The 21,819-nt window shown below is 42.5% G+C and overlaps 1 protein-coding gene across 1 annotated transcript in view; it reads left to right on the plus strand.

Annotated features, from left to right (window-relative positions):
- RASGEF1C (RasGEF domain family member 1C) overlaps positions 1-21,585 on the plus strand; it is an 80,800-nt gene extending 59,215 nt beyond the window's left edge. The window contains exons 6-14 of the mRNA XM_056349789.1: positions 69-143; positions 3,625-3,720; positions 4,814-4,916; positions 5,013-5,092; positions 5,725-5,820; positions 10,879-10,974; positions 12,324-12,447; positions 14,058-14,130; positions 14,565-21,585. Coding sequence (XP_056205764.1) covers positions 69-143; positions 3,625-3,720; positions 4,814-4,916; positions 5,013-5,092; positions 5,725-5,820; positions 10,879-10,974; positions 12,324-12,447; positions 14,058-14,130; positions 14,565-14,589 — 768 coding nt within the window. The 3' untranslated portion in view covers positions 14,590-21,585. The remainder of the gene's footprint in view (positions 1-68; positions 144-3,624; positions 3,721-4,813; positions 4,917-5,012; positions 5,093-5,724; positions 5,821-10,878; positions 10,975-12,323; positions 12,448-14,057; positions 14,131-14,564) is intronic.
- The last annotated feature ends 234 nt before the right edge of the window (positions 21,586-21,819 follow it).

Raw genomic sequence — 21,819 nt, forward strand, 5'->3', positions numbered from 1 at the left:
AACAGAAGAGACTCTGGGCTGCTCTCTTACTTCTTCCTCTCTCTCTTTCCTCCCCCCTCCTCTAATAGGAAAGGCTAAGTCACATTGGACCTGAGGAGTTTGTGCAGGCATTTGTACATAAGGACCCTCTGGATGGCACCAAGGTATGATTTCTCCGCGTGCAAAGTGCCTCCTGTGATCACTGTTTGTTCAAGATGAACTGATGTGATGAGATCTGTAAGAGCAGGGCCTGGGGCACATGTTGATCAGGGTCAGGCCAACCGATGACCTGTATTCCGGCAGCAAAGATGGGACCTGTTGGTAGAGCTCATACTGGCAGGTCATTGCCATTCCTTCCTGGTGAGAGTGTGTCCCAGCCCGAGACTGGCCAGAACCCTAGATCTGCTTTCTGGCTTGTTCCTCCGAACCTGCTTTGACCAGGGCAGATGGCTTGTGGCTGTACCCAGCCAGGGAATGTCTCTTCCCCACGCTGAAGGCATAAAGACTCTGGACGTGATGTCATGCCCATAGTGTGTGCCCAGACACCACAGTAATGAGTCAGTGCGTCATGAATCAACGTACTCTTCTCTCTCTACACAATAGTTCTTAACCCAAAGCACCACAGGGAATGGAGTGCCTGATCGGGGCTTCATCCAAAATCTGTGGAAGCCAGCTGGAGTCTTTCCACTGATTCCAGTGGGGTTTGAAGGAGCATTTCAGTGAGTGCCTCAATAAGGAAAGAGACTTCCTGGCTGGAGAGGGAGAATCAGGGATTTCACATGCTGCCAGAAAAGAAAGAGGGTGGAAAATTCTTCCCCTGAACTGCATATGGGCTCCCACTGTGATCATACATCAATGGCAGAATTTCATCACTGGATGCTGAACATAACAGGAAGACCTCTGTTTATAGTGCTGCCCAAAGAGCGCCAGAATAGCTTGTAATGCTGAAAAGATGGATGGATGGTTGAATAAAAAGTGCAGCATCAGGCTCCTTCTCTTACTGGAGTTATGGAGATTCTGCACTTGGTTTCAGGAAGAGTTTCAAGTATTCTGACATTCTTTAGGAAGGAACCCCAAGGTAGCAAAGGTGCATCAGAAACATGAACACAGTGAGATTTCAGCAACCTGCTGCAAACATGAGGGACAAAACTGAAAATGAACAGTGAATAATCTGTTGTGAAGTAAAACGAAAGAGATCAAATGTGGCAATAAATGTGAGTGAATTTTGGAAGAGTGGGATGGAGGCAGCAGTGAGTGAAATCAAACAGCATAAAGCCGTAGAGGGGAAGGGATGCTAAGAAGAAGAAGAAGGAAACATGTGTACATTAGCTTATTACCGAACAACGGCTGAAGCTGTATCTGGAATTTCAGATGCAGGGTCAGCACAGAATGCCACCAGGATGTGAAGAGAAATTGGGGTTACAAGGTAACTGTAAGGAAACATCAGCTAAGGTGGATGGGAAGGATTAGAATGAGAGGTGGAGAGCCTGAAAATAATGGTGGGATTGGAAATCTGACAGAACTATGACAAGCTATTTGACAGTTAAGCGTGTTCTTCAAATGCAAATCTGAACGCTGAGGTGCTGCCCAGTATCTGTGACTTCAGTGAAGTGCATAATGACAGAGAAAATAACGAGTGCAAAGCAGGGACGCACCACTGCGTTGCCTCTTAAGTTCAGGGAGATGTCTTCCCCCAGGAGGATCTACTTAGTAAAGGAGAGCTGCCGTAAAGTTTTCACACAAGACATGGCACTAACAAATTATTGGATTTCAAGTCAGCAAGGCTGGTGAAAGCAGAAGTAGCCTGGAACTCTTCTCCACACTTTGCCTGGGCTGACCAGAGCTCCCAGCAATTATTCAGAAGGGATCATGTGGGACCTGGCAGAGCATTTTATACAGTGGCACAAACCTTATGTGGACCCACAAAGAGCACCCCTGTTATCCACAGGGAATTGGCTCTGGTCTGAATTCCCTCCAGCTGGAGATCATATTAAACATCTTTCTTGTATGAGGGCTTCAAAAGGCTTCACTTAACAAATGTTTATCAAGCACTCTGAGTTGCAGATGGAAGATGCTAGGGAGGTGCTAAATATTGTTGCCATTTATAAAGCTCAACCTTTGAAAAGCAGTCTGTTTCAACTGTAACTGTTGCACATTTTTTACAAGTTTTGTGGTATTAGCTGTGGTTCTTATGCCCTGGCAGAGGACAACAGTGTTGAGATGGAAATACCACGTTCAGAACAAAACCTAGGTTTCGTGTATTTTTTGCTATCACAGGGAACAAGAAATACCACAGAGCACGTGAAAAGCAACTGCTCTGGGTAGACTGGGGCTGCTTTGGGCTTCCTTTGTTTTGTTTGATACTTACATGCTGCTAGCTGACATTTACTTTTTAGATACTTTTAAAATACGTTTTTTATTGTTTATGTGGTCTACTCATAAAGTGGCTAGGAATGTCAGGCTTGTTAAGACTTGTTCCGTAGCACGGTATTGTGATTTCTGCCCATGTGCAGAATCACAGGTGAATATTTTCTTACTTTGGATTACCTTGGGAATCATACTAAGCCCCATTTCTTATGGGGTCTTAGTCACCCGTTTAACTTAGGTAATACGGGTAATCCTATTGACATTAATGGAGCTGTGTTTATGCATTGTGATTTTCTTCTTAGTGGCATGTATTTATGGTAGCTCTGGGAAATGATCATCTTAATAAAACAAAAAATCAGTATTCTCTGATACCCTCTAGTGGATGTTAATGAATGTTCAAATAAATCACATGAACTCTAGAGAGCAGTGTGTCCTAGATGGACAACCTAAGAATTTAGGGCTGGGAAAAGGACTTGAATTCTTATAATCCCAAGCAACATCTTCAGGCTGTGTGAACTGCCCTATCACTCCGCTGAAGTCAAATATCTGTTGATGTCAAAGGAACTGGAAGAGTTCAGCCAAGTATCTGCTCCCACAGCCTGTATCGGCTATGGGAATTTATGTTAAATTTCATATAAAAAAGTGAAAAATATGCTTCTCTTATCAGTGAAGTATCTCTGGCATGTAAGTTGAAGAGCAGCCAGCAAGACAGACCTGGTTGCTAGAGAGCCTATTGTCCTGAAAACTCAATAAGGAAAATATATTTTCTTTCCGTAAAGAAGCAACTGGAGCTGTTTTCTCTTGCTTATCACTTGATCACTTTGCTAAATTACGGTCTCTCCCCTCCAGAAAAGGGCTGTGGGTGGCTGCATTTACTGAAGTGAAGGGAGTCCTGGAATCAAAGCCACAAACTGAGCGTGCTGTGGAAGACTGTGCTTGTCTTAGTTTTTCTGCATATTGCTGCTGTCTGAATCCTGCAGTGCCCCGGCTGTTAATATCCCAGTGAAAAAGGTTCAGTGCAGGCTGTGTCGGTGAACAGTTGCCACAGGCAAAATGGGGCTGTTTCCTACATACTGGTGTGAATGGTGTGGTGTGGCGCACTCAGCCAGACCCTGTGCATCTGCCAGCCACCGTCTACCTGCTGACTTTTTGAAAGGGGCCGTTAATGCACGGTCTTCTGTGTGCATAAGAGAGATGCGGCCAATAATTACCTTCATCTTGGCAACCAGGCAGCTAACTGAAACAGTTACACAGCTTTCTGTGCTTTTTTCTCCCCAGACTTGTTTCAGTGAACAGAAGAAGACCAGTAACCTTGAGGCCTATGTGAAATGGTTCAATAGACTCTGCTATCTTGTAGCAACAGAAATTTGCATGGTAAGTGAAAAGCATGTGGCATGTTTTACCACATGCCTGAAGTACCAGTTTGAGATTGTACATTAATAAGCAAATCTGGGGGTTTATTTCTCATGGCCTAGCTAAGCATCTGATGGTAAGTTTTAGTAATACTGCACTCGGAGAAGCAACCTGATAAATGGCAAACATATTGCAAAACAGAGCTGGCGACACACGGGGGATACACTGTTGTCTTGATGTAGTAGGAGCGCACTGTGGAATAATGAACCCTGTAAGGAAGGCGAGAGGAAAAAATGCCTTGAATTATCCTGTGAGATTTCTGCTGGAAAAGATTCTAGTGGAGCTGTATTTGTTACCTGTCATCCTAAAGCTCTGTTGTGCATGTGAATTCCCATTGCATGGCTCTTTGTCCTGCTGCCCATTACTGTAGCTGTGACTAGTCATTTTTTTAATTTAGTAGTGGTTTTAGTTTCTTTAACTTGGCTGCATCAAAATGAAATGAATGTTTTCTCCTTTGAAAAGGGTGTAGAAGGGAGACAGAGTAATAGTATAAACAGCCTAGATAGCCTGTCGCTCCAAGCATTACCATTTGAATCTTTGGAAAATATGGGGTGATTCCAGTCCAATTAAAAATTGTATTTAAAATGCAAGCTACCATTTGGCCTGGCTGTATTGCTGAAAGGGAAAGAAGAGGGAAAGGGATTAATGCAGTGAAACAAAGTCTGTCTTGGACGAAGATGCTGCTGTTAGATGGGTGTGAAATCCTGCCCTTAGGAAGCCTGTGCTGATGTGCCCGCTGCCTTGAGAGAGGCGAGCAGGGAGCGGGGCACTGCTTCGGGGCTGCTGGGGCTGCCTGTTCGAGCACCAAGACATTAACTGAGGCGAGCCTGGGAATTGCTGTGAATTTCTTCTGTATCACTGCAATGAAAGTGTTGATTTTAGAGGCTGCCAGTCACCAGGATCCACTGGATTGCTGGAACAGAATTAGGGCCGGCGACTAATAGCAGATGGCCCAAGCTGTGCAGGGACCCGTGCTATGCATGGAAGAAATGTCTAAGATGCCCTCTGACTCTGCATATGCTTAATAGATATATTTGTTTGTTCTAATTCGCAGCCTGCAAAAAAGAAACAGCGAGCACAAGTCATCGAATTCTTCATTGACGTTGCCCGAGAGTGCTTTAACATAGGGAATTTTAATTCGCTGATGGCAATCATTTGTAAGTACAGCTTCTAACCAGGTCTCTCCGTCCGCTGTCACACATGAAAAAGGAAACCCAGCTCTTACCCATGGCTCTCTTCTTTCTCACTCGTAGCTGGAATGAACATGAGTCCAGTTTCCAGGCTAAAGAAGACCTGGTCAAAAGTGAAAACAGCCAAATTTTTCATTCTTGAGGTAAAAAAAAAAAAAAAGTGCTCATACATTGCTTGAATTATATTCTGGGGTTTTTTGTTCATGAATTTTCACATTGTTATCCAGGTGTGAGATATTTGCAGACATGTTTCACAGGCTAAGGACCAGATTCTGGCTGAAGTTTCCCAGGTGCAGTGAGGAAGGTGTGAAGCTGCTGATATGTAGAGGTGAATCAGAGCACTCAAATAAATAGGCGGAGCTAAAAACCCAAAAATATGAGCCTATATGCAAGCCAAAGTGCTTCCCTGATGCCACTTTTGTTTGGTCAGGGACACAACGCTGAGTGTAAAGCTCCAAGCTACACCTTGGATGTCGAGTGAACAAGGCTCAAGGTTGGTTTTGTATTGAGGATTTCAGGATTTGGCATATACAAAATATGCAGCCTGTATGCTTCAGATAAAAGCTCAGTAAGCTGTTACTAGAAAAATCAAGGGTACAAACAGCCATGATCTGTAGATCTGTCCTTGTATCTTTGGTTCACGGGGGTTTGGGTGTATGTGGATTTTTGCAGATGTAGGCTGGGCTCTGTTCAGGCTTCATTACAACTAAGGGTCACGTTTTCTTCAGAGGAGGCAGGTCACTTTCTAACCAGACATCTTCTTTCATGTATCTAGCACCAGATGGACCCTACTGGTAACTTCTATAACTACAGAACAGCGTTGCGAGGGGCTGCTCACAGATCCCTCACTGCACACAGCAACAGGGAGAAGGTAGGTGTGACCACATCCCATTTATCTCAAAATGGGTGGTGTGCATTGCTGCTGAGGGCCAGTGGCTCAAAGATTTGATGCAACTGCTCTCCTCCCTTCCATGGGCCACCGGTGCAAGGCTTGTGCGCTGCTGAATGTGCTTGGAAATGTAAAACCGTGGCTGAAAGGAGTCTGAAATGGATCACAGGGCTTTTGTGGACTTGCTCCTTGTTGCAAGCATCTCTATATCCCTGAAAAATTCACAGTTTAGATTGAAAAACCCGACGGAAACAGGTATCCCAGACTAAAATGACTTTTATTTTGGTGTGGAGCATCAGCCTGGCAAGCCCAGGTGGAACTGTGCTTTTGTTAGGACTGTGCCAGCCAGGCTCTGTGCAGACAAGCCCCTATTGTGTGGTGTGCATTGGAGATGGAGAGCAAAGGGCACGGCACTCGGGGGTGAGCTGGTTCTCCATTTACATTAGGGAAAGACAACTTACTGCAAGTCCTGCAAAGAAGTCTAGTCTGAATCCATTGCAGTGGATTTTGGGGTGAAGTTCTGTCCTTGTGAATTTTAATTTCATTTGGTTGTTGCTGCCATCTCGGTGAGCAAGAACTGTTTCATCAGTGTTCGTGGCAGATACGTAGCTTTCCGAGGTATCACTGGTGCTGCAAAAATCAGATTCACAAGATGTTAGTGCAGGATCCTCCTATTTTGTGCCCCAGTGTGTTTCTTGTTAATTTTCTTATTTCTCTACTCAATTCTCTCTTTTTTTTTTGTTTGTTTGTTTTATGAAAGAGGGTGGTTTTTTAAATTGCAATTGCACATAGCCATAAATGGGTAATCTCTGCGCAGACCATGGCTAAGGTAAAGTAGATACTGCATGAACAAGCATAATATAGAATTTAGTATTCATTCACTAGAGGAGCCAGGCCAGATGCTAATCTCACATCCCTGTAAATTTGATGTAAATCTGCTGAAGCTAATGGAATCTCACAGCATTTACAGTGAAATGAGATCAGCCTCTGGTCGCAGGCTGAGTCAGCTGTAATGGGAGTATGCTGAGTTGTTCTGAAAAGCACTTCTCTGTGCAAAGAAGAGATGATGGCTTTGGATGTTTGTGACTGGCAAAGAAATTCTTTTAACTCTCATGTACTGCAGCGAGGACCTGTCAGTCTGAGATGCTGCTTAAGTTTAGTTGTTCTGCAGCCATCATGTGTATTCAAACCAGTTGTTTTACTGTTTGACTTAATTTCCTGTAGAAGTTAGCAATCTCTGTCAGATCTCAACCCCTAGCTGGTTAAGACTGATGGCAGAGAGGTTTATTAGATTGAAAGGAATCTGGTTTACATAAAAAAAAGCCCAGATTCTATTTCCCTTGTGTAGATAACGTTAGTTCAAGAAAATGTTCAAGCATATGATTTGGTAGCTACTCACACTGGGTATTTTACAGTGTCAGATAAAGCAGATCATGTAATTCTTAGTGTAGGAATTAAGAAATTTTGTTTCTTTCTATAAGCAAGATTATCAATTATTTGTTTCAATGAGTTTGAATAAAATTGAAGGAACATGCGTCGCTTTTTTGATAGAAAATGTTATGTTGTTTCTTGGCAAACTTGTAGCAAAGCTCATCTTCAAACTGAATTGTGCTTACAAGAGTCTGAGGTCCCAATCCTCTCTGCCCCTCTTCTCGACAAGTGGCCATGCCAGAAGCACAGATGGAAGCTTCAGGCCTTAGTCCATCTGCTTGAGAAGGAAGGTGCTCTGGAGGGAGTGCTCTTGTCGCAGACCAGCAGACCAAGCAGTGGGTTATGTCTTGCAGGGAAAAAACCTGCCTGTAGGCTCAGAGGAGCTAATATTTAACTGGCAGACTCGCCAAAAACAGGCTTTCTTCTCTCCTCAGGGCTGGTGTCTTGGAAGGATAGCTCAGGAGCTAAATTATATCCTCAGAGGGAGACGGGTGAGCCAGTGACCTGGGACACCCTCCCTCCTCCTGCTCTGTGTACGGATCTCTACCCAAATCCCCCACGTGACACCAGCCTTCTGGCACAAAGAGCACTGCCTGATTGCGTCACTGCTCCATCCTCATCCTCAGGGTGTTTGTGCGAGGCTGCAGCGCAGGTTATAGGGGAAGGGGCTCAACATACCCATGAGGATCCCCTGAGCTCAGTCCTGTTCCAGCCCTTCTCACAGTGCGTAAATGGTATAGTTATAGCTACTCGTTCCTTGCTCAGGAGTAGGCTTGTGAAAAGGCACGGCAAGGCAGCTCTCAAACCTGAGAGATGCAGTACAGCAGCAGAAATAAACCTGCCAAAGTGCAGGGTGGGAGAACTGGTAATGAAGAAGGGCTGATGTTTCATGCAGAAATCGGGGGGGTGTACTTGTTAGGAACTAAGTCTGGTTTTATCTGTGCAGTCAGCTGACCTATACCACCTCCAAAATTAAGTTATTCCACTGGGAACCCCGGCATTGTGCTAATGGCATGTCTGTGGCTTTGAAACGTTGGGAGTGTGTACAGTGCGGTACTGTGTGTGTTGCTGTCTGATTCTGTGGAGGAAGAACATGTCTGATCCCATTAGCTTGCTTCTTTCTGCAGGAGGCAATTGTCCTTCAGCATGTGAGTGGGTTGGATGGGATGGGGGGGAGGAATCAAAAGGGAGTGAAATATGAGGTTCTGGCACTAACCCAGATTTTGTGCTAGCAAAGTGTCTGGATTGAAGCCAACATTAGAGCGTAACTATATCCACTTTTGTTGCTTTTTCTACAGAAATTTGGAAAATAAACCATACAGAGTAGTATATTTTTATTAGGGAAATAAATGGTGACCCAAAGACAGAAATCCCCTGGAAATGTGTAGAGAATTGGTATCCTAGGGTATGTCTTTGACGCCTTTTGGATGCAGATGAGAACAAGCTCTACCCATGCTCTGAGGTGACTGGTGGCTTTGTAGCTGTATTAGCATGGCATTGAGCCCGCATTCATATACCTTCCCTCTCAGCAAGGCTTTTCGTTTATGTTTAGTACCACTAATGATGGTGACCTAGCCCCCAGGCAGTGTGGAGCAGGGCAGAACTCGCATCTGCGTGCAGGCAGAACCTGGCAGTAATTTCTAGCTGGGGATCAGTGTCTGGCTCCAGCTCTCTCTGTCTTTCCACCTTGTAAGACCACGCTGCTTATACAGAGTTCCATCAGTTTGGGCAGAAAACAAACCACATCAGACTGAATTGTATTCTTTACTCAGGTCGATTGATCTAGTTTGGATGATACAAAAATGAATCCTGAAACACACTTGGCTCAGTTTGACTAGGAATTGCTCCACCTCATCCTGATAGGAGGGCTCAGAATTTTGGGGGCTTAGGCTGTGCTTTGTTTCCATTCCTGTATTGTATCAGTGGGATGTATCACGACAATAATGCCAGTGGCTCTTGGAGTGTCAGTCCAGGCTTTCTTATGGCTATTGCGCTGAGTTTACCTATGGCTGTCCCATAAAAAAGCCAGCAGAGATACAGATCTTCAGCAGTATACTGCATGTTGTATTGTAGCTGAAACAGAAAGTGGCTTCCATTTTCACAGCAAGAGTTGGTGGTGGCTTACAGACTCCTCGCAAGCGTTTCTGTGCCTGTGACTTGCACTCACTGTTGCATCGTGAGAGCTGTACCCTGGAAAATAGCAGCTGCCAGTCCTGTAGTAGGTCCATTTCATATCCAGTTACAGCTGGTGTACAGCATGAGATGGAATAACAGTACAACATTAAATCCTTAACTAAAGGATTGCTGCCTTGGCTGGTCTTGCATGCCATGGAGGCATTTTAACTTTGGTGTGCTTTGAACAAGCTACAGTTCAGTTAATTTCCAAATAGACCAGTGGAAACATTTGGACACTACCATGTGATGTGCTTTTCTTTAAGTTCATGATGATTAAGTTTATGCTTAGTGGCTTAAAAAGCAGGTGTTGCTGCCACAGGAAAATACTTACAGGGGTGGCAGCTGAGGTTAATAGCTCAAACCCTCCAGGTGGCCTTTTTGTGTCACGGTGCCACTGCGGCAGAGGTGGGTGCACTCAGATCGGAGTACTGAAGTACCCAGTGGTGTGTGGGTCAGCTTTGTCATGGACTGCTCTGTTGTGTTATCTTTCTTTTCCCTTTGAGTTGTGACACGAGAGGACCCGGAGAGAGTCAGCTGCGCTCTGGGTCTCTGCTGAAGTGCTGAGGATGTGCTTCAGGAGCGCTGTTACTGCTTTCTGCTGTAGAACATCTGGCATCAAATTTATCCCTGCTGTAATTCCATTAATTTCAAGAGCATTACCCAGAAATAGACTTTTTCTATAGCAAATTATTACCTGACTCTGATGGGTTAGAGAAAAGGCTTGGATCACTGCTGTATGCCACTTTGCCCTGCATGATGCCCAGAGCTTATTTTGAGCACTATGATGATCCCTCTGGCTACTGTTGGCAGTTTCCTGTCAACTAACCTAAGATTTCCAATCTTGCTGTCTGCGGGTTAATTTGGAGAAGCAGGTTGAACTGATCAGGCACCAGGAAGGAAATTTCATGCCTCAAGAGGCAGCCGTATATGGAGCTGTTGAAAATGAAACAGCTCCTGATTAACTGTCCATAGACAAGTCCTTGGTCATCAAATTTTACTGTCTTTCCTGTTCAGGGGCAATACTGGTTCTTTGGTTCCTAGCTGTCTTTAAATTGCTCAATGTGTATATTCAACATCTTTGCGTCTAAAGACCCAACAGAGAAGTGTTCTGCAGTTCTGTTTTGCTCTTTGCTGTCTGATCTTGTCATCAGACACTCATGCTGTTCATAATAAACTGGGTTATTAAGTATTTTCTTAGTCATGTTACTGTGCTCAGTGAACACTGTCTTCATTTCATTGTGTGATCTCCTGATGGCTGAAGGTGTCTCTATACCCTACAGCCCTTCTGCTTGCCTGTCATTGTACTTTTTAAGTCCATAGCACACTGAAGAGTTAAGATTTCTTTTTTTTTTTCCTTCTCTCTCCTGAGTTACTCTTTCATGCAGAGAAAATACTGAACTGGAAAGATAATAGTTTTGTCATTTCTCTTCACAGATTGTGATCCCCTTCTTCAGCCTATTGATCAAAGACATCTATTTTTTGAATGAAGGATGTGCTAATCGCCTTCCAAATGGACATGTCAACTTTGAAGTAAGATCTGAAAAATGTTTTTACCTATCCTTTTCCAGCAGACTATCTGAGACCATTTGCCTGCAATTTCAGTGCAGACCAACAAAGACCGAATATTCCAAAATGGACAATCTCAAGTGATAGCATGATGGTTAAACCAACCCCAGAACATTTTTTAAAAGAATTAATATGTATATTTTATATAAAAATTCCAAGCAGATCATCCTGACTTGCTTGATGTCAGCTGGCTGCTAGAAATACAGTGTCAGCAGTATAAATGAGACTTATGGCTTGGCGGGGAAGACGACTTTTTCAGAAAACATGGAAAATTATTTTTCTTACATATGCATATAAACAAGTCACTATAAAATGTTTTATACTTTATCTGCCTTTTTAGCCCTTTCTCATTTTTAATAAAGTTTAGCAAAGTAAGACGTAAATTACTTGTGGTCATTAAAGAAAAATTAGAATACAAGCAGAATTACATAGAGGGTACAGTCACTGTGTCCATGAGGTAAATGTCATGCTGCTGATGTAAGGATTTTAATGTATTATCTCCTGCCTGTAGGTTTTACATAGAATAATTTCTATTAAGTGTAGTAGAAGGATTTGTATTCCCCCACAGCCCTGGCACTAGGTAGTATTAGTCACCTGCCTGGAGTGACCCCAGTTCTCTGCTGGAGCAGATGGTTTTGCACTAACACGACTGGTTGCTGGTGGCAGTGTGCAGGCGCTTGTGTGTTCCGCACTGCTGTGCGTTGCGATGGCTGCGTTCTTGCATTCCGGTGGAGGGGCAGAGGTGAGGTGATTCTGAAAGAACTGCCCAGTGTCACCAAGAAAATAGCTCCTGAGCTCTCAAATTCTTTGTAAATAATTTCTTCAGCATCACTTTGGTTGCATTAAATTTCTCCTTCAGTCGTTGGCATTGTGAGATAGTGAGTAATGCTTAAAACGCTGAGTCTGGCATCACCTTAAATTATATCACACGTGTTAGAAGGCCTGAAGAGTTGCAAGGCGTTGGAGTCACTCCACTTTATGTAATTTATATCTAATTCTGCTCCCTCCTGTTTCATCAAAGTGTATGTCCTCTATTCTTAGAGCACATATGTGCAACCCATACCTTTATTCATGGATACATTTTAAGTACAAACCAAGATGGCTTGTAAGAAGAAGCGCAATGCACCCTTTCTTCTCTCTTTCACCTGTAAATGAACTGTGAAAATGTATCCATCTAAAACATACAAGGCACTTTTCTCCTAATGTCCTTGCGGTTGGAACAAGGGATCCTGGATGCTGGTCTTCTGCTTGGATGTGGTTGTTTTACTGAGATAATCTTACTGCATCTGAGTGCAATGGTTTTATTTTTACAGAAATTTCTGGAACTGGCTAAGCAAGTAGGAGAATTTATAACATGGAAGCAAGTGGAATGTCCCTTTGAACAAGACCCTAACATCATCCACTACTTGCATACGGCTCCCATTTTTACTGAAGATGGTAAGACTTTTGTACAATCTCTAATCACTGAAAATACGTCTCTTCATCACTACTAATTAACACCCTGATCCATGTTTTGGTGATCTCTCTCACTGACCAGTCCCAGTTCTTTCCTAGCTTTCCTGTCATGCAGCTCATTTGCCTGTTTATCCGCAGTCTATCGATGTGTTTTTTCAAATACAATCTTCTAGCTCATGGAGCTGCTGCCTGATCGCTTTTCTCCTGTCCATAACTCCTCTATAAGGCACGGTCTAGGAAGTTGCCGTTATGGCCCTATTTTTGTGATCACGAAGAGGCCACACATCTATGTTGTGGACCGCCATGAATGACAGCTGTCCCCTCGCCACTCATCCTGTCATTGATGGAGCCAGAACTAATCTCCTCCACAAACCAACACGGCCATCTCAGTGAGCGCAGCCCAGGGCAATGGTAGTCCAGCTGACCTCCTCCACTACAGCAAAGAAATGAGTTATCTACAGAAAAGAATTTTTAGGAAAACCTTTTCTAGTAATTAATTTAAGCTGTAACTATGAAAGCCCTGTTCTGAAATTATTTCTCTGACTCTCGTTCTATACTTATCTGTCCTCTTCAGTTCGGTATCCAGCATGTCAGACCATGTGCCCCCCGCTATTCATAGTGCTTTCATGAGATGCCCTTTGCAGAAGGCACAGCAGGCCTCCCTGTTACCCAGGGGGAAGTGCAGGGGAGAAAGATCTGCCCTGAGTAAAAGGTGGGAGGATATATTAAGAGAGATGCAGCAGTGGTATGTGAAATGCAGCTGTACGATGCTTGTCACAGAGTGGCAGAATGGGGGGCCAGCACTTGAATATTAAAATGCCATTGAATTGCAGCACAGACTTGAATACTGAGATGGTTCCAGCATTAAAGAATAAAGCATCACTAAACAGTCAAATGAGGAAATATGTGTGAATGCAAATGACAGCGTACCTAAAATAAATTCTGTGAAGACAGTGAGATATTAATGCAGTGCCAGCTTTTGCAGAGGAAGCTCTACAGGCTAGACACATTTTGGTGTCATAAAATGCATCCTACACTGCAAAGTTTTGCAGAAAAAGACCTGTTTATTTTCTTCTGCTGTGTTCCTTCTCTGGTTTCTGTAACTCATTCTTACCTTGAGGGTGTTTTGTATCCATTTAAAATACCATGTCCCCATAAGCTTTAAAAACACCAGGAAAGTTGTGTTAAGTGATAGGAATATTCTCAGTTTTACGAAGTTTATTTGTTTAGTTGTCAGCTCTCACTGTCTCTCTGTTTCAGTGTTCATGTAACACTTTGGTAGCAGCGCTGTGGCGGAGTAAACGGGCCCAGATCTCTACATGCAAAACCAGAGACCATTTAACTGTTTAATATTGTTACGGTCATGCTAATATATTTTAACTCTGGGCTCATATACTGTTCCATCAAGATTAACCTTACAGCTTTCCAAAGGTAGACATAGGAGCTGAACACCAGTGTCCTACCGATTACCAGCTACCTGGTGGACCATGAAGTTTTAAAGTTTCTCTTGCTGTGTGGTACAGTATAGGACATGCAGGAATCCAGAGAGACAGGGAGTTACTGTTAGAATAATATGTATTTACCTTTTCCAGGTTTGTATCTGGCTTCCTATGAAAGTGAAAGTCCAGAAAACCAGACAGAAAAAGACAGGTGGAAATCGTTAAGGTAACCACTCATTTTATCAGCCCTTTTCTTAAGTACCTCCAAAATGCAGCATTTACAGTCAAAGCTTGTAAAGTGCTGGCATTATTCATTAAAACAGTCCTTTTTCATTTAGGACTAATCTACAGAGCTGAGGCTGCACTGATAAAAGCTAATTGTAATCTCAAATTACCCACCATTTAAAGAATACCCTCCACTTGTGCATTTATACAGTGCTGTACGCATGCAAAAGAAGCCTGGTGTAGATGAAAAATGCCCTAGATTAACTGGATCTTCCTAGACTTTACATCTCATAACAAGAGATGTACGTGTAACGGTTTGGTGTAAGTGAGAACCTGGAGAGAGTGACTTAAAAAACAAACAAACAAAACCACACCTTTATATTTGCTGGGTTGTTTTTTTTTTTCCTTCATTGTTCTTATGTTTTGAATTTACAGATCCACTATTTTAGGAAAGACTTGAAGATTAAGAGGTTATTGCAGTAGGTCAAGGAAAAGAATCCGCAAAGATTTTGCACTACTGATTCCAAAGATGCCTGTTTGGGATTTAGACAATTTTTTTGTTTGAGTTTTTGTTGGGTTTTTTGACTGCCTAACATGATGGATGAACTGGATTCATCCACCGCAATCAACAGAACTGTGCGCACAATGACGCTTTTCTAACTATAAGACATAGGAAGGACAAACAGACTATTTGTGGCTGTGCCCAAACTGCGTCAGGATCACTGTAACTTTTGCCTCTGAAGGAGAACAGAAGAAAATCAGGAGTGTGGAGAACCATGGTACTGCAAAAGAGAATGGAAAAGTATAAAAAAGGGAAAGCAAAAAACACGCACGAAAATGTCAGAAGCAGGTGTTTCAGGCAGCGGCTCTTTAAACCCTCTGAGGATTGCAAAAGTAAATCAAACACAGACACAGCAGCAATCTGGTTAATTGCTGAATGAAGAAAGAAGAACTTAATCTTACATGAGCAGTCCCCCAGCCTTGTTGAACAAAGCACTGACTGCTACAGGTATAAGCTTCCAGCAGATGAAAACTGACATTGCTCACTCATATGTATACATGTATGTCACACACAGACCACATCAGCATGGGACAGTCGTACCAACCCCATGAATTTTTACAGAGAATAATCTGAAGTATGACTATTGCTTAGTTAATTCTTCCCACCACTGTTGTTGCTTTTCTTACTGTGAATCTTGGCAGATCTGAGGAGGGCCCAGTGTAGGCGGTATCACGTAAAGACCCACCACCACCCCATCTACAGCTGAACTGAAGAAGCAAGTGACTCTGGACTCAGCTTACCTCTATTTAATGTATGTAGTGTATTCCCTAATTTTCTTGATGCTGAGATGCATCTTTTAGAGGGTTTTATCACCCTTCAAGAAAAAAAAATACTGCATTACCATCAGGTTCCCGTTAATACAGTACCGTTTATTTTGCAACATGATACTTAAGAGGGTAGGAAGGGGGGAGGGGTGGGTAATTGCTCTGAATTTGGGAACTACATGGTATGCTTTAAAAAGACAAAGGGTTTCAGACTAGAGTGAATGCACTAAAGAATTTGTTTTTTGTGAGTAGATAGCCATTTTTCTCTTTTTTTATTTTTAGGATCTAAACTGTGTTCGCCATTTCCTTACAGGTAATATGAAGTAGGGACTATGTCTTGTGTTTAAAATTGTACAATAATTAAGGTGCTATTGTAACACATATTAAATGATAATGAACTATATGGATATTAGATTCAAAACTAAGCCCTAACAGTAGACTAATCGTTTGTATGTGGAAGGAATGTTCCTACCTGCCCTAGAAAAAGCCTGAAAAAGCTTAAGTGAAACCTAAATGCCACACAGTATTGAACTTTGCATTTCATTGCTGACCTGATGCTGGCCTTTTCAGATGGTCCAGTCTTTCTCTGCCTACAACAGAAGGATGTCACCCTTTCTTTGAGATCAGTAATAGTTTTATTTCAATACAGAGGGATTCCAGGTGGCTTCAGTGTTTTGAAAAATTAGGCTAATCACAAAACCTGGCTGTGTTGGGTTATGCATTTAGCCAGAAAACTGGAACTGTTCCTGCCCTCGGCCAGGCCTCAGAAGGTATCCATGCCTGAGTGAGTTGTTGAAATGTAAGGCATTGGTGAGCTCGTGTTTGAGAGCAGCTCCGACAGCTGAGCTGGTCCGGGAGTGCAGCAGCCTGGGACAGGCAGTATGTGATATACTAAAGGTTTGTAGTGTCTGCAGTGCAGGTCTTATGTTGGGTTATGATCTATGGAAACCTCTGCAGTCTGGGTCATGGCCGCCCAGAATCCACTGCTTTTGCAGCTGCTGAGATGAGGACAGCTTCTTCTAGATTTGCATCTGCAGGGGCTTGAGGCAGAACTTCAGTTCTCCTTTTTGTATAGGTCTATCGGCACATAAATTCAAGCAGGGAGAACATAAAAATAGCATGTATTTATTCAAGCTTTGTATGGAAGAACTAAGTGTAAGGATGGCGCAACATCATTCCAGCCAGGGAATGATCACTCTGCTGGTAGTACTGTTAATATGCTGTTGGTTAATTTTTGTACACGAACTGAGAGCTATACAGAGAAACATATACATAGCCGTTCCTTCAAGCAGAACCATTTCCAAAATGATGTCATTAAAAGCCTGTTAAATTCCAACCAAATCCAGAGCAATAACCATAAACATATCTACAACAATGCTAATGCTTAAGTGTTTTTGCTAAATGGTCATTTTTTTTCTTAATGACTGCATCTTTTTAACAGGCTTAGTGTGACTTCATTGTGGATTTTTTTTTTATTATTATTTATCTGAAACCCGTTGTAGGTGGATGGGCCCTTTCTTAAACCCTGCTTTTTAAAATGCAAATCCTCACTCCTTTTCTAATGAGCCAACAGAAGCTGGTAGAGCTGACATTATAACACCCTGAAGATGAATCAAAATGTGATTTCTCATGATAATACTTTATTCTTGGGCACCTTCCATGAATTTAGGCAATTTTGTAAGTATGAGTTAAATTAGATCTCATAAAGTTTATCACTGTTGCAAACTAAACCACTTTCATAGTTCAAAACTTTCAAACCTTAGTGCTTAAAACAGAAGCATAAAGGTCAGATTTAGGTAGGTGTTAAGGGCTTAGTGGGACTGTCAGAAGCACTGAATTATCTTTAAGCCTTTATGTAGTCACACATTTAAAAGGTCTTTTTTTCAGAAGTGCTAAACATCCTCATCTCTTGGTGAAAACTGAGGTAGTTACTGTTTTATAGGGGGGTGTGGCATATTGATCTGTAGTATTCGATCTCCAGAGATGCTGTCTCCTCTTTGCAAAATGACTTGGAGATGAGAGTACAGAGCAACTTAAATGAGAAGACAGCGCTTTTAAAAAACAGATTTTTAGGAACCATAGCTTGTCTTCACATAATTTTGTAGCTAAAATCCTATTGATTTAAATAGAAACAATGTAAGCCTTAAGTTACAGCTGTCGGTTGCATTTGTAATTCATATTTGGCCTAACTAGGGTATACAGCTCCAGACAGAGTGGTTAGAGCCCTTGCTTCACCAACGGGTTTTACAAAGCGTGAGTACAACTGAAAACAAAGGGTGACAATTTGGGGAAGAGGCTTCTTCCAAAGATGTATTAACATTACACGAAAACAGGGAAAAGCACCTCCAGTAATTAATGTTTTCTTGCTATAAATGTGTAAAGAACTCCTACCATGCTGAAAAGAAAGCAGTATCACTTAACACCAAGCACTAAGGTCACTATAAGGCACATAGTCGTTAGACTAACATCTAGACAAATTACTGGTAGTAATGTCATGGCTTTCTAATTCCACTCTTTTCCATGAATATGCCTCCCTGACAGCTGCTTGAACTAATACCACACAGAGAACAGAGTGAAACTAGACCGATAGTGTTAGTATCAAAACCCTAAGGTAGTAAGATGTGAATATATGATAACAGAGTCTTTCAGAAGCATTAACTTAGCTTCTGTGTATACAGCAATATTTTAAAAGACCCAAATACATGAAATCACTCTTATCTTCTCTAGTGTAACCACAGTGGTAGCAAAAGTCCTGTTTTTTAATTTCTTGAGCGTGCCATTCTGCAACGTGGGGCAAGATAAAAAGCCCAGTGAAAAAAGATGAGGGAATTGTGTGCCTTCAGCTTGTGTTGAAGTCAGTAGATGAACTTGCTCAATGCCTTTCAAAAGGCACTTAACCATACAATCTTGCCTTCAATTTCACATCAGCATCGATCACATTACCTAATTAATGGTGGACGGATATAGGTCTGCTGGGCGTGACTGAATCTTGAGGGCAAAAACCTCTTGAAATGAGTGTGGTGCACAAGAACCCTGTGCACCCCAGAGCACACTGAGCTGGCATGTCGATGCCCTCTCTGTCAGGCGGTTAACACAGTCCAGGTAACGCGGCTGGCTGGAAGCTCCCTGCCTACGTAGGGGGCTGCAGATCTGGAAGCAAACTAATCCCAGCCACTGCTGAGATGGCACTTGGACAAAGTGTGGACACAGCTGCTAAAGCACTTCAAATAAGAAACAATTTAAGCATAGAGAGATATTTTTTCTCATCTTGAAAATACTTTATGATATGGTCAGTGGTGAGTGAATCACTCAAAATCAAGCCAGTCCCTTACTGATACCTTGGTTACTTTGTCATGTTTTGTTGCAATAGTTTACGCACCTCTTATTAAAGCACATGAGCACTGGCTCGCATGTGACTGTAAATCCAGCTTAGAACACAGCTCAGATTACTGAACATGTAAATGGAGTTATTAATAAAAAGACATGTTAGTAGAAGAGATAGTTCTGCATATCAGTGTAAAAATGTTACATAGTTAACAGTATTTGACCTAACAATGACTGTGTTCCATAGAATGAGACTGAACCCAAGCACAGCGACGTGCCAGAGGAAAAACTCCAGTTGATTTTGATGGGTTTTGGAGCAGTCCTGCAATTATGAACTATAGTACCATTTTAAGTTATTCATAAGGATTAAATCACGTTGACAACCAGTCAATTGGCTTTTCTTTTGGGCCAGGTGCAACTCTCAGATGGGCAGGTGCATTTAATAGGGTGAAAATCCAGCCCTACCAAAAGGTTTGTTTGACATTGTTGAAGTTTCAGCAGCAATTCAAGGACTAAATCTGATCCAATGAATTTATTTGCATCTGAGAGCAAAATTTGACTTTCTGCCTTTAAGAGCCTTTTTTTTCTTTTTAGATTGGTAGAGATTAGCCTTAGTGTCTCAGGTGTCTCTCATTGGAAATCAAAATCCCTTTGATTGTGAGCTGATTATTTCCATTGTTGTAATTACAGAATGAGATTAGGGAGTAAACAAGGAAACTTGTGACAAAGGGAAAGCCCCTTTGTCACTACTCAGAGGCTCAGCTGTGGGCCAAAGACCTTCTTTTCTTTTGTCGTCTTTAACGTTGTGTGTCGAGTGAAATGACCTCGGTGGTTGGTGCAGGGCATTACGGAGCTGTGGCTGGGGAACAGCGCGCGCATATCATGTCCCTGTGGCAGCACGCACACTAGCAGCGGGGTGCAGAGGTGGTTAGATGATCCTGTACAAAGCCGACATGCAGTTCATATCAGTCTTTCATGATATGACGCATATCTTGGATATGATGCAAGAGGCCTGCACTCTTTCATTTCTGATGCTGGGACACATCCCTTAGAAAAGGTAGGAAGTTCTTGGAAGCTCACCTGGAGCAAAGCCTACTTCCTTATCCATCTGACAGAATGGTTACAAGATCCTTTGAACTATAAGAGGTTCCTCTAGAGCAGGGGTCCTCAAACTACGGCCTGCAGGCCAGATACAGCCCCCAGGGTCCTCAATCCGGCCCCCGGTATTTACAGAACCCCACCACCACCACCCCGCCAGGGGTTGGGGGGGGGGGAAACCAAGCAGCCACAGATGACTGCCTGCCACTTCATCTGCGTGCCGGCCCCCTGGTTAAAAAGTTTGAGGATCCCTGCTCTAAAGGACTTCAACAGTGAAGAATTTGTTAGTTACTTGACAGAGATTTTAAGATATACTTTAAAAAAATTATGAGAAATACCTTGATGGTTGTTAACTTCCATTTTTCACAGCGTAGCAGCAGAGTGGACCAAGATAGCTGTGCATATATCCCTGTTAATATCAATGGCAGCTGGGCAGGGTAAGGCAGGAGAACACACAGTGAAATACTGACACAGAAATCTTTACCAATACTTTTTATTTTAATATTGGATATGTTGGGATGAAAGCATGCTGCCTTAGAGTGTGTCCCTTTCCCTGCAACCACTGTTGGCTGCTCTGTGGAGCAGCTGAGCTCTGAGCTGAGCAGAGGCAGAAAACAAGTTACTTTTTTTGATGGAACAGATCAGGAGGCTCATCTGTTTTGTATTAATTTATTTTAAAATTCTTTTTGCATATTTTCAGATATGCAAAAAAATACATTAAGCTAATGCTCATAACAAGGCATCACATCCTGCATTCGTACATTATGCAAGGTGTAGGTAAGAAGCTAATAGGTTGTATGGGTGGTGTTTCATACGCTGCACAGGTGCAAAACACTGAAACTCAGGCTATAACCTCAGCTACAGAAAAAAGCTAAGTATGAGTAACTCCTGCCCAGATGCCCTGTCCTGCACTGGGGCCAGACGCAGGCTGTAATGCTGTAAATTCAGAGCAGCTTAGACTGCTCGCTCTTCCCTTGATGCCTTTCCCTCCCCAGAAGCGGTATTTTGCTTCATAAGCAGCTCTTGCAGAATGCCATAGGAACATTTTTCTAGTTCTCTGCCATACCAAGGGCTGTATAGTCGTGCTCCAGAGCTGTCAGAACAGAACAGGAGTCCTTCTGCCTTCATCCCTGTGGCCCTAAAACTGCCAACCCAGACTAATGCTGCAGTACAGCAATGTTCCCAGGCCTTCCTGAATGCAGAAGACTTACGAGTTCAGAGCTCATGAGTCCTGTAAGTTAAATATCTGTACAGGAAACTTCCTTCTAAAAGGTGCAAGGCCCCTTTAATGGATTTGTGACCAGAAAGTTCCATAGTCCGGCTACTTCTCAGAGAAATGTGACTTCCTTGGTGAACAATTACTGGTCAGTACTACATTACTGCTTTCATTATTTAATTATGCTTCTAAAATTCCAGTCTTTTTGAAACAGCTAAACATGTGGTGGTGATTTCTTGATATTTGTCCCATGGGTAAGAGTTGAGAAAACAGGAGGTGTAGTCCGGACAGTTGACATCATTCGTATTTCCATAACAGCCCAAGTTGGGTTATCGCTTACAGTCTGTCCTCGCCTTGAGCTAGAAGGAATTTTCTAATAGAATCCTTCTAATTATTAATACTTAGTGAAAGATGCGCGCACAGAACTATTAAATTCAAGTGTTTCAAGATACGAGTCTTACAAATGTACAAGTACTTCCCTTAGGAGTCTGTCTGTAAAAACACCATTGCTAGTATGCAACACAGATGGAAAATAAATTATCCTCTGGGTTTCAGAACTCTTAGCAAGTGTTCATCAGCTTGTAAAGGTGAGAAATCAGATTTTAAGATTTTTTTTCACTTTTAGCGACAGTGCCAGCTGTCTTAAACCTAAACTCCAAGAACATACTATTCTAAAACATTTAGTCACAGACCTAAAAGCACAGAGTAAAAATGGGTAATCAGAAC

This window comes from Falco biarmicus, chromosome 8 (assembly GCF_023638135.1).
Source record: "Falco biarmicus isolate bFalBia1 chromosome 8, bFalBia1.pri, whole genome shotgun sequence".
Classification (NCBI taxonomy): Eukaryota; Metazoa; Chordata; class Aves; order Falconiformes; family Falconidae; genus Falco; species Falco biarmicus.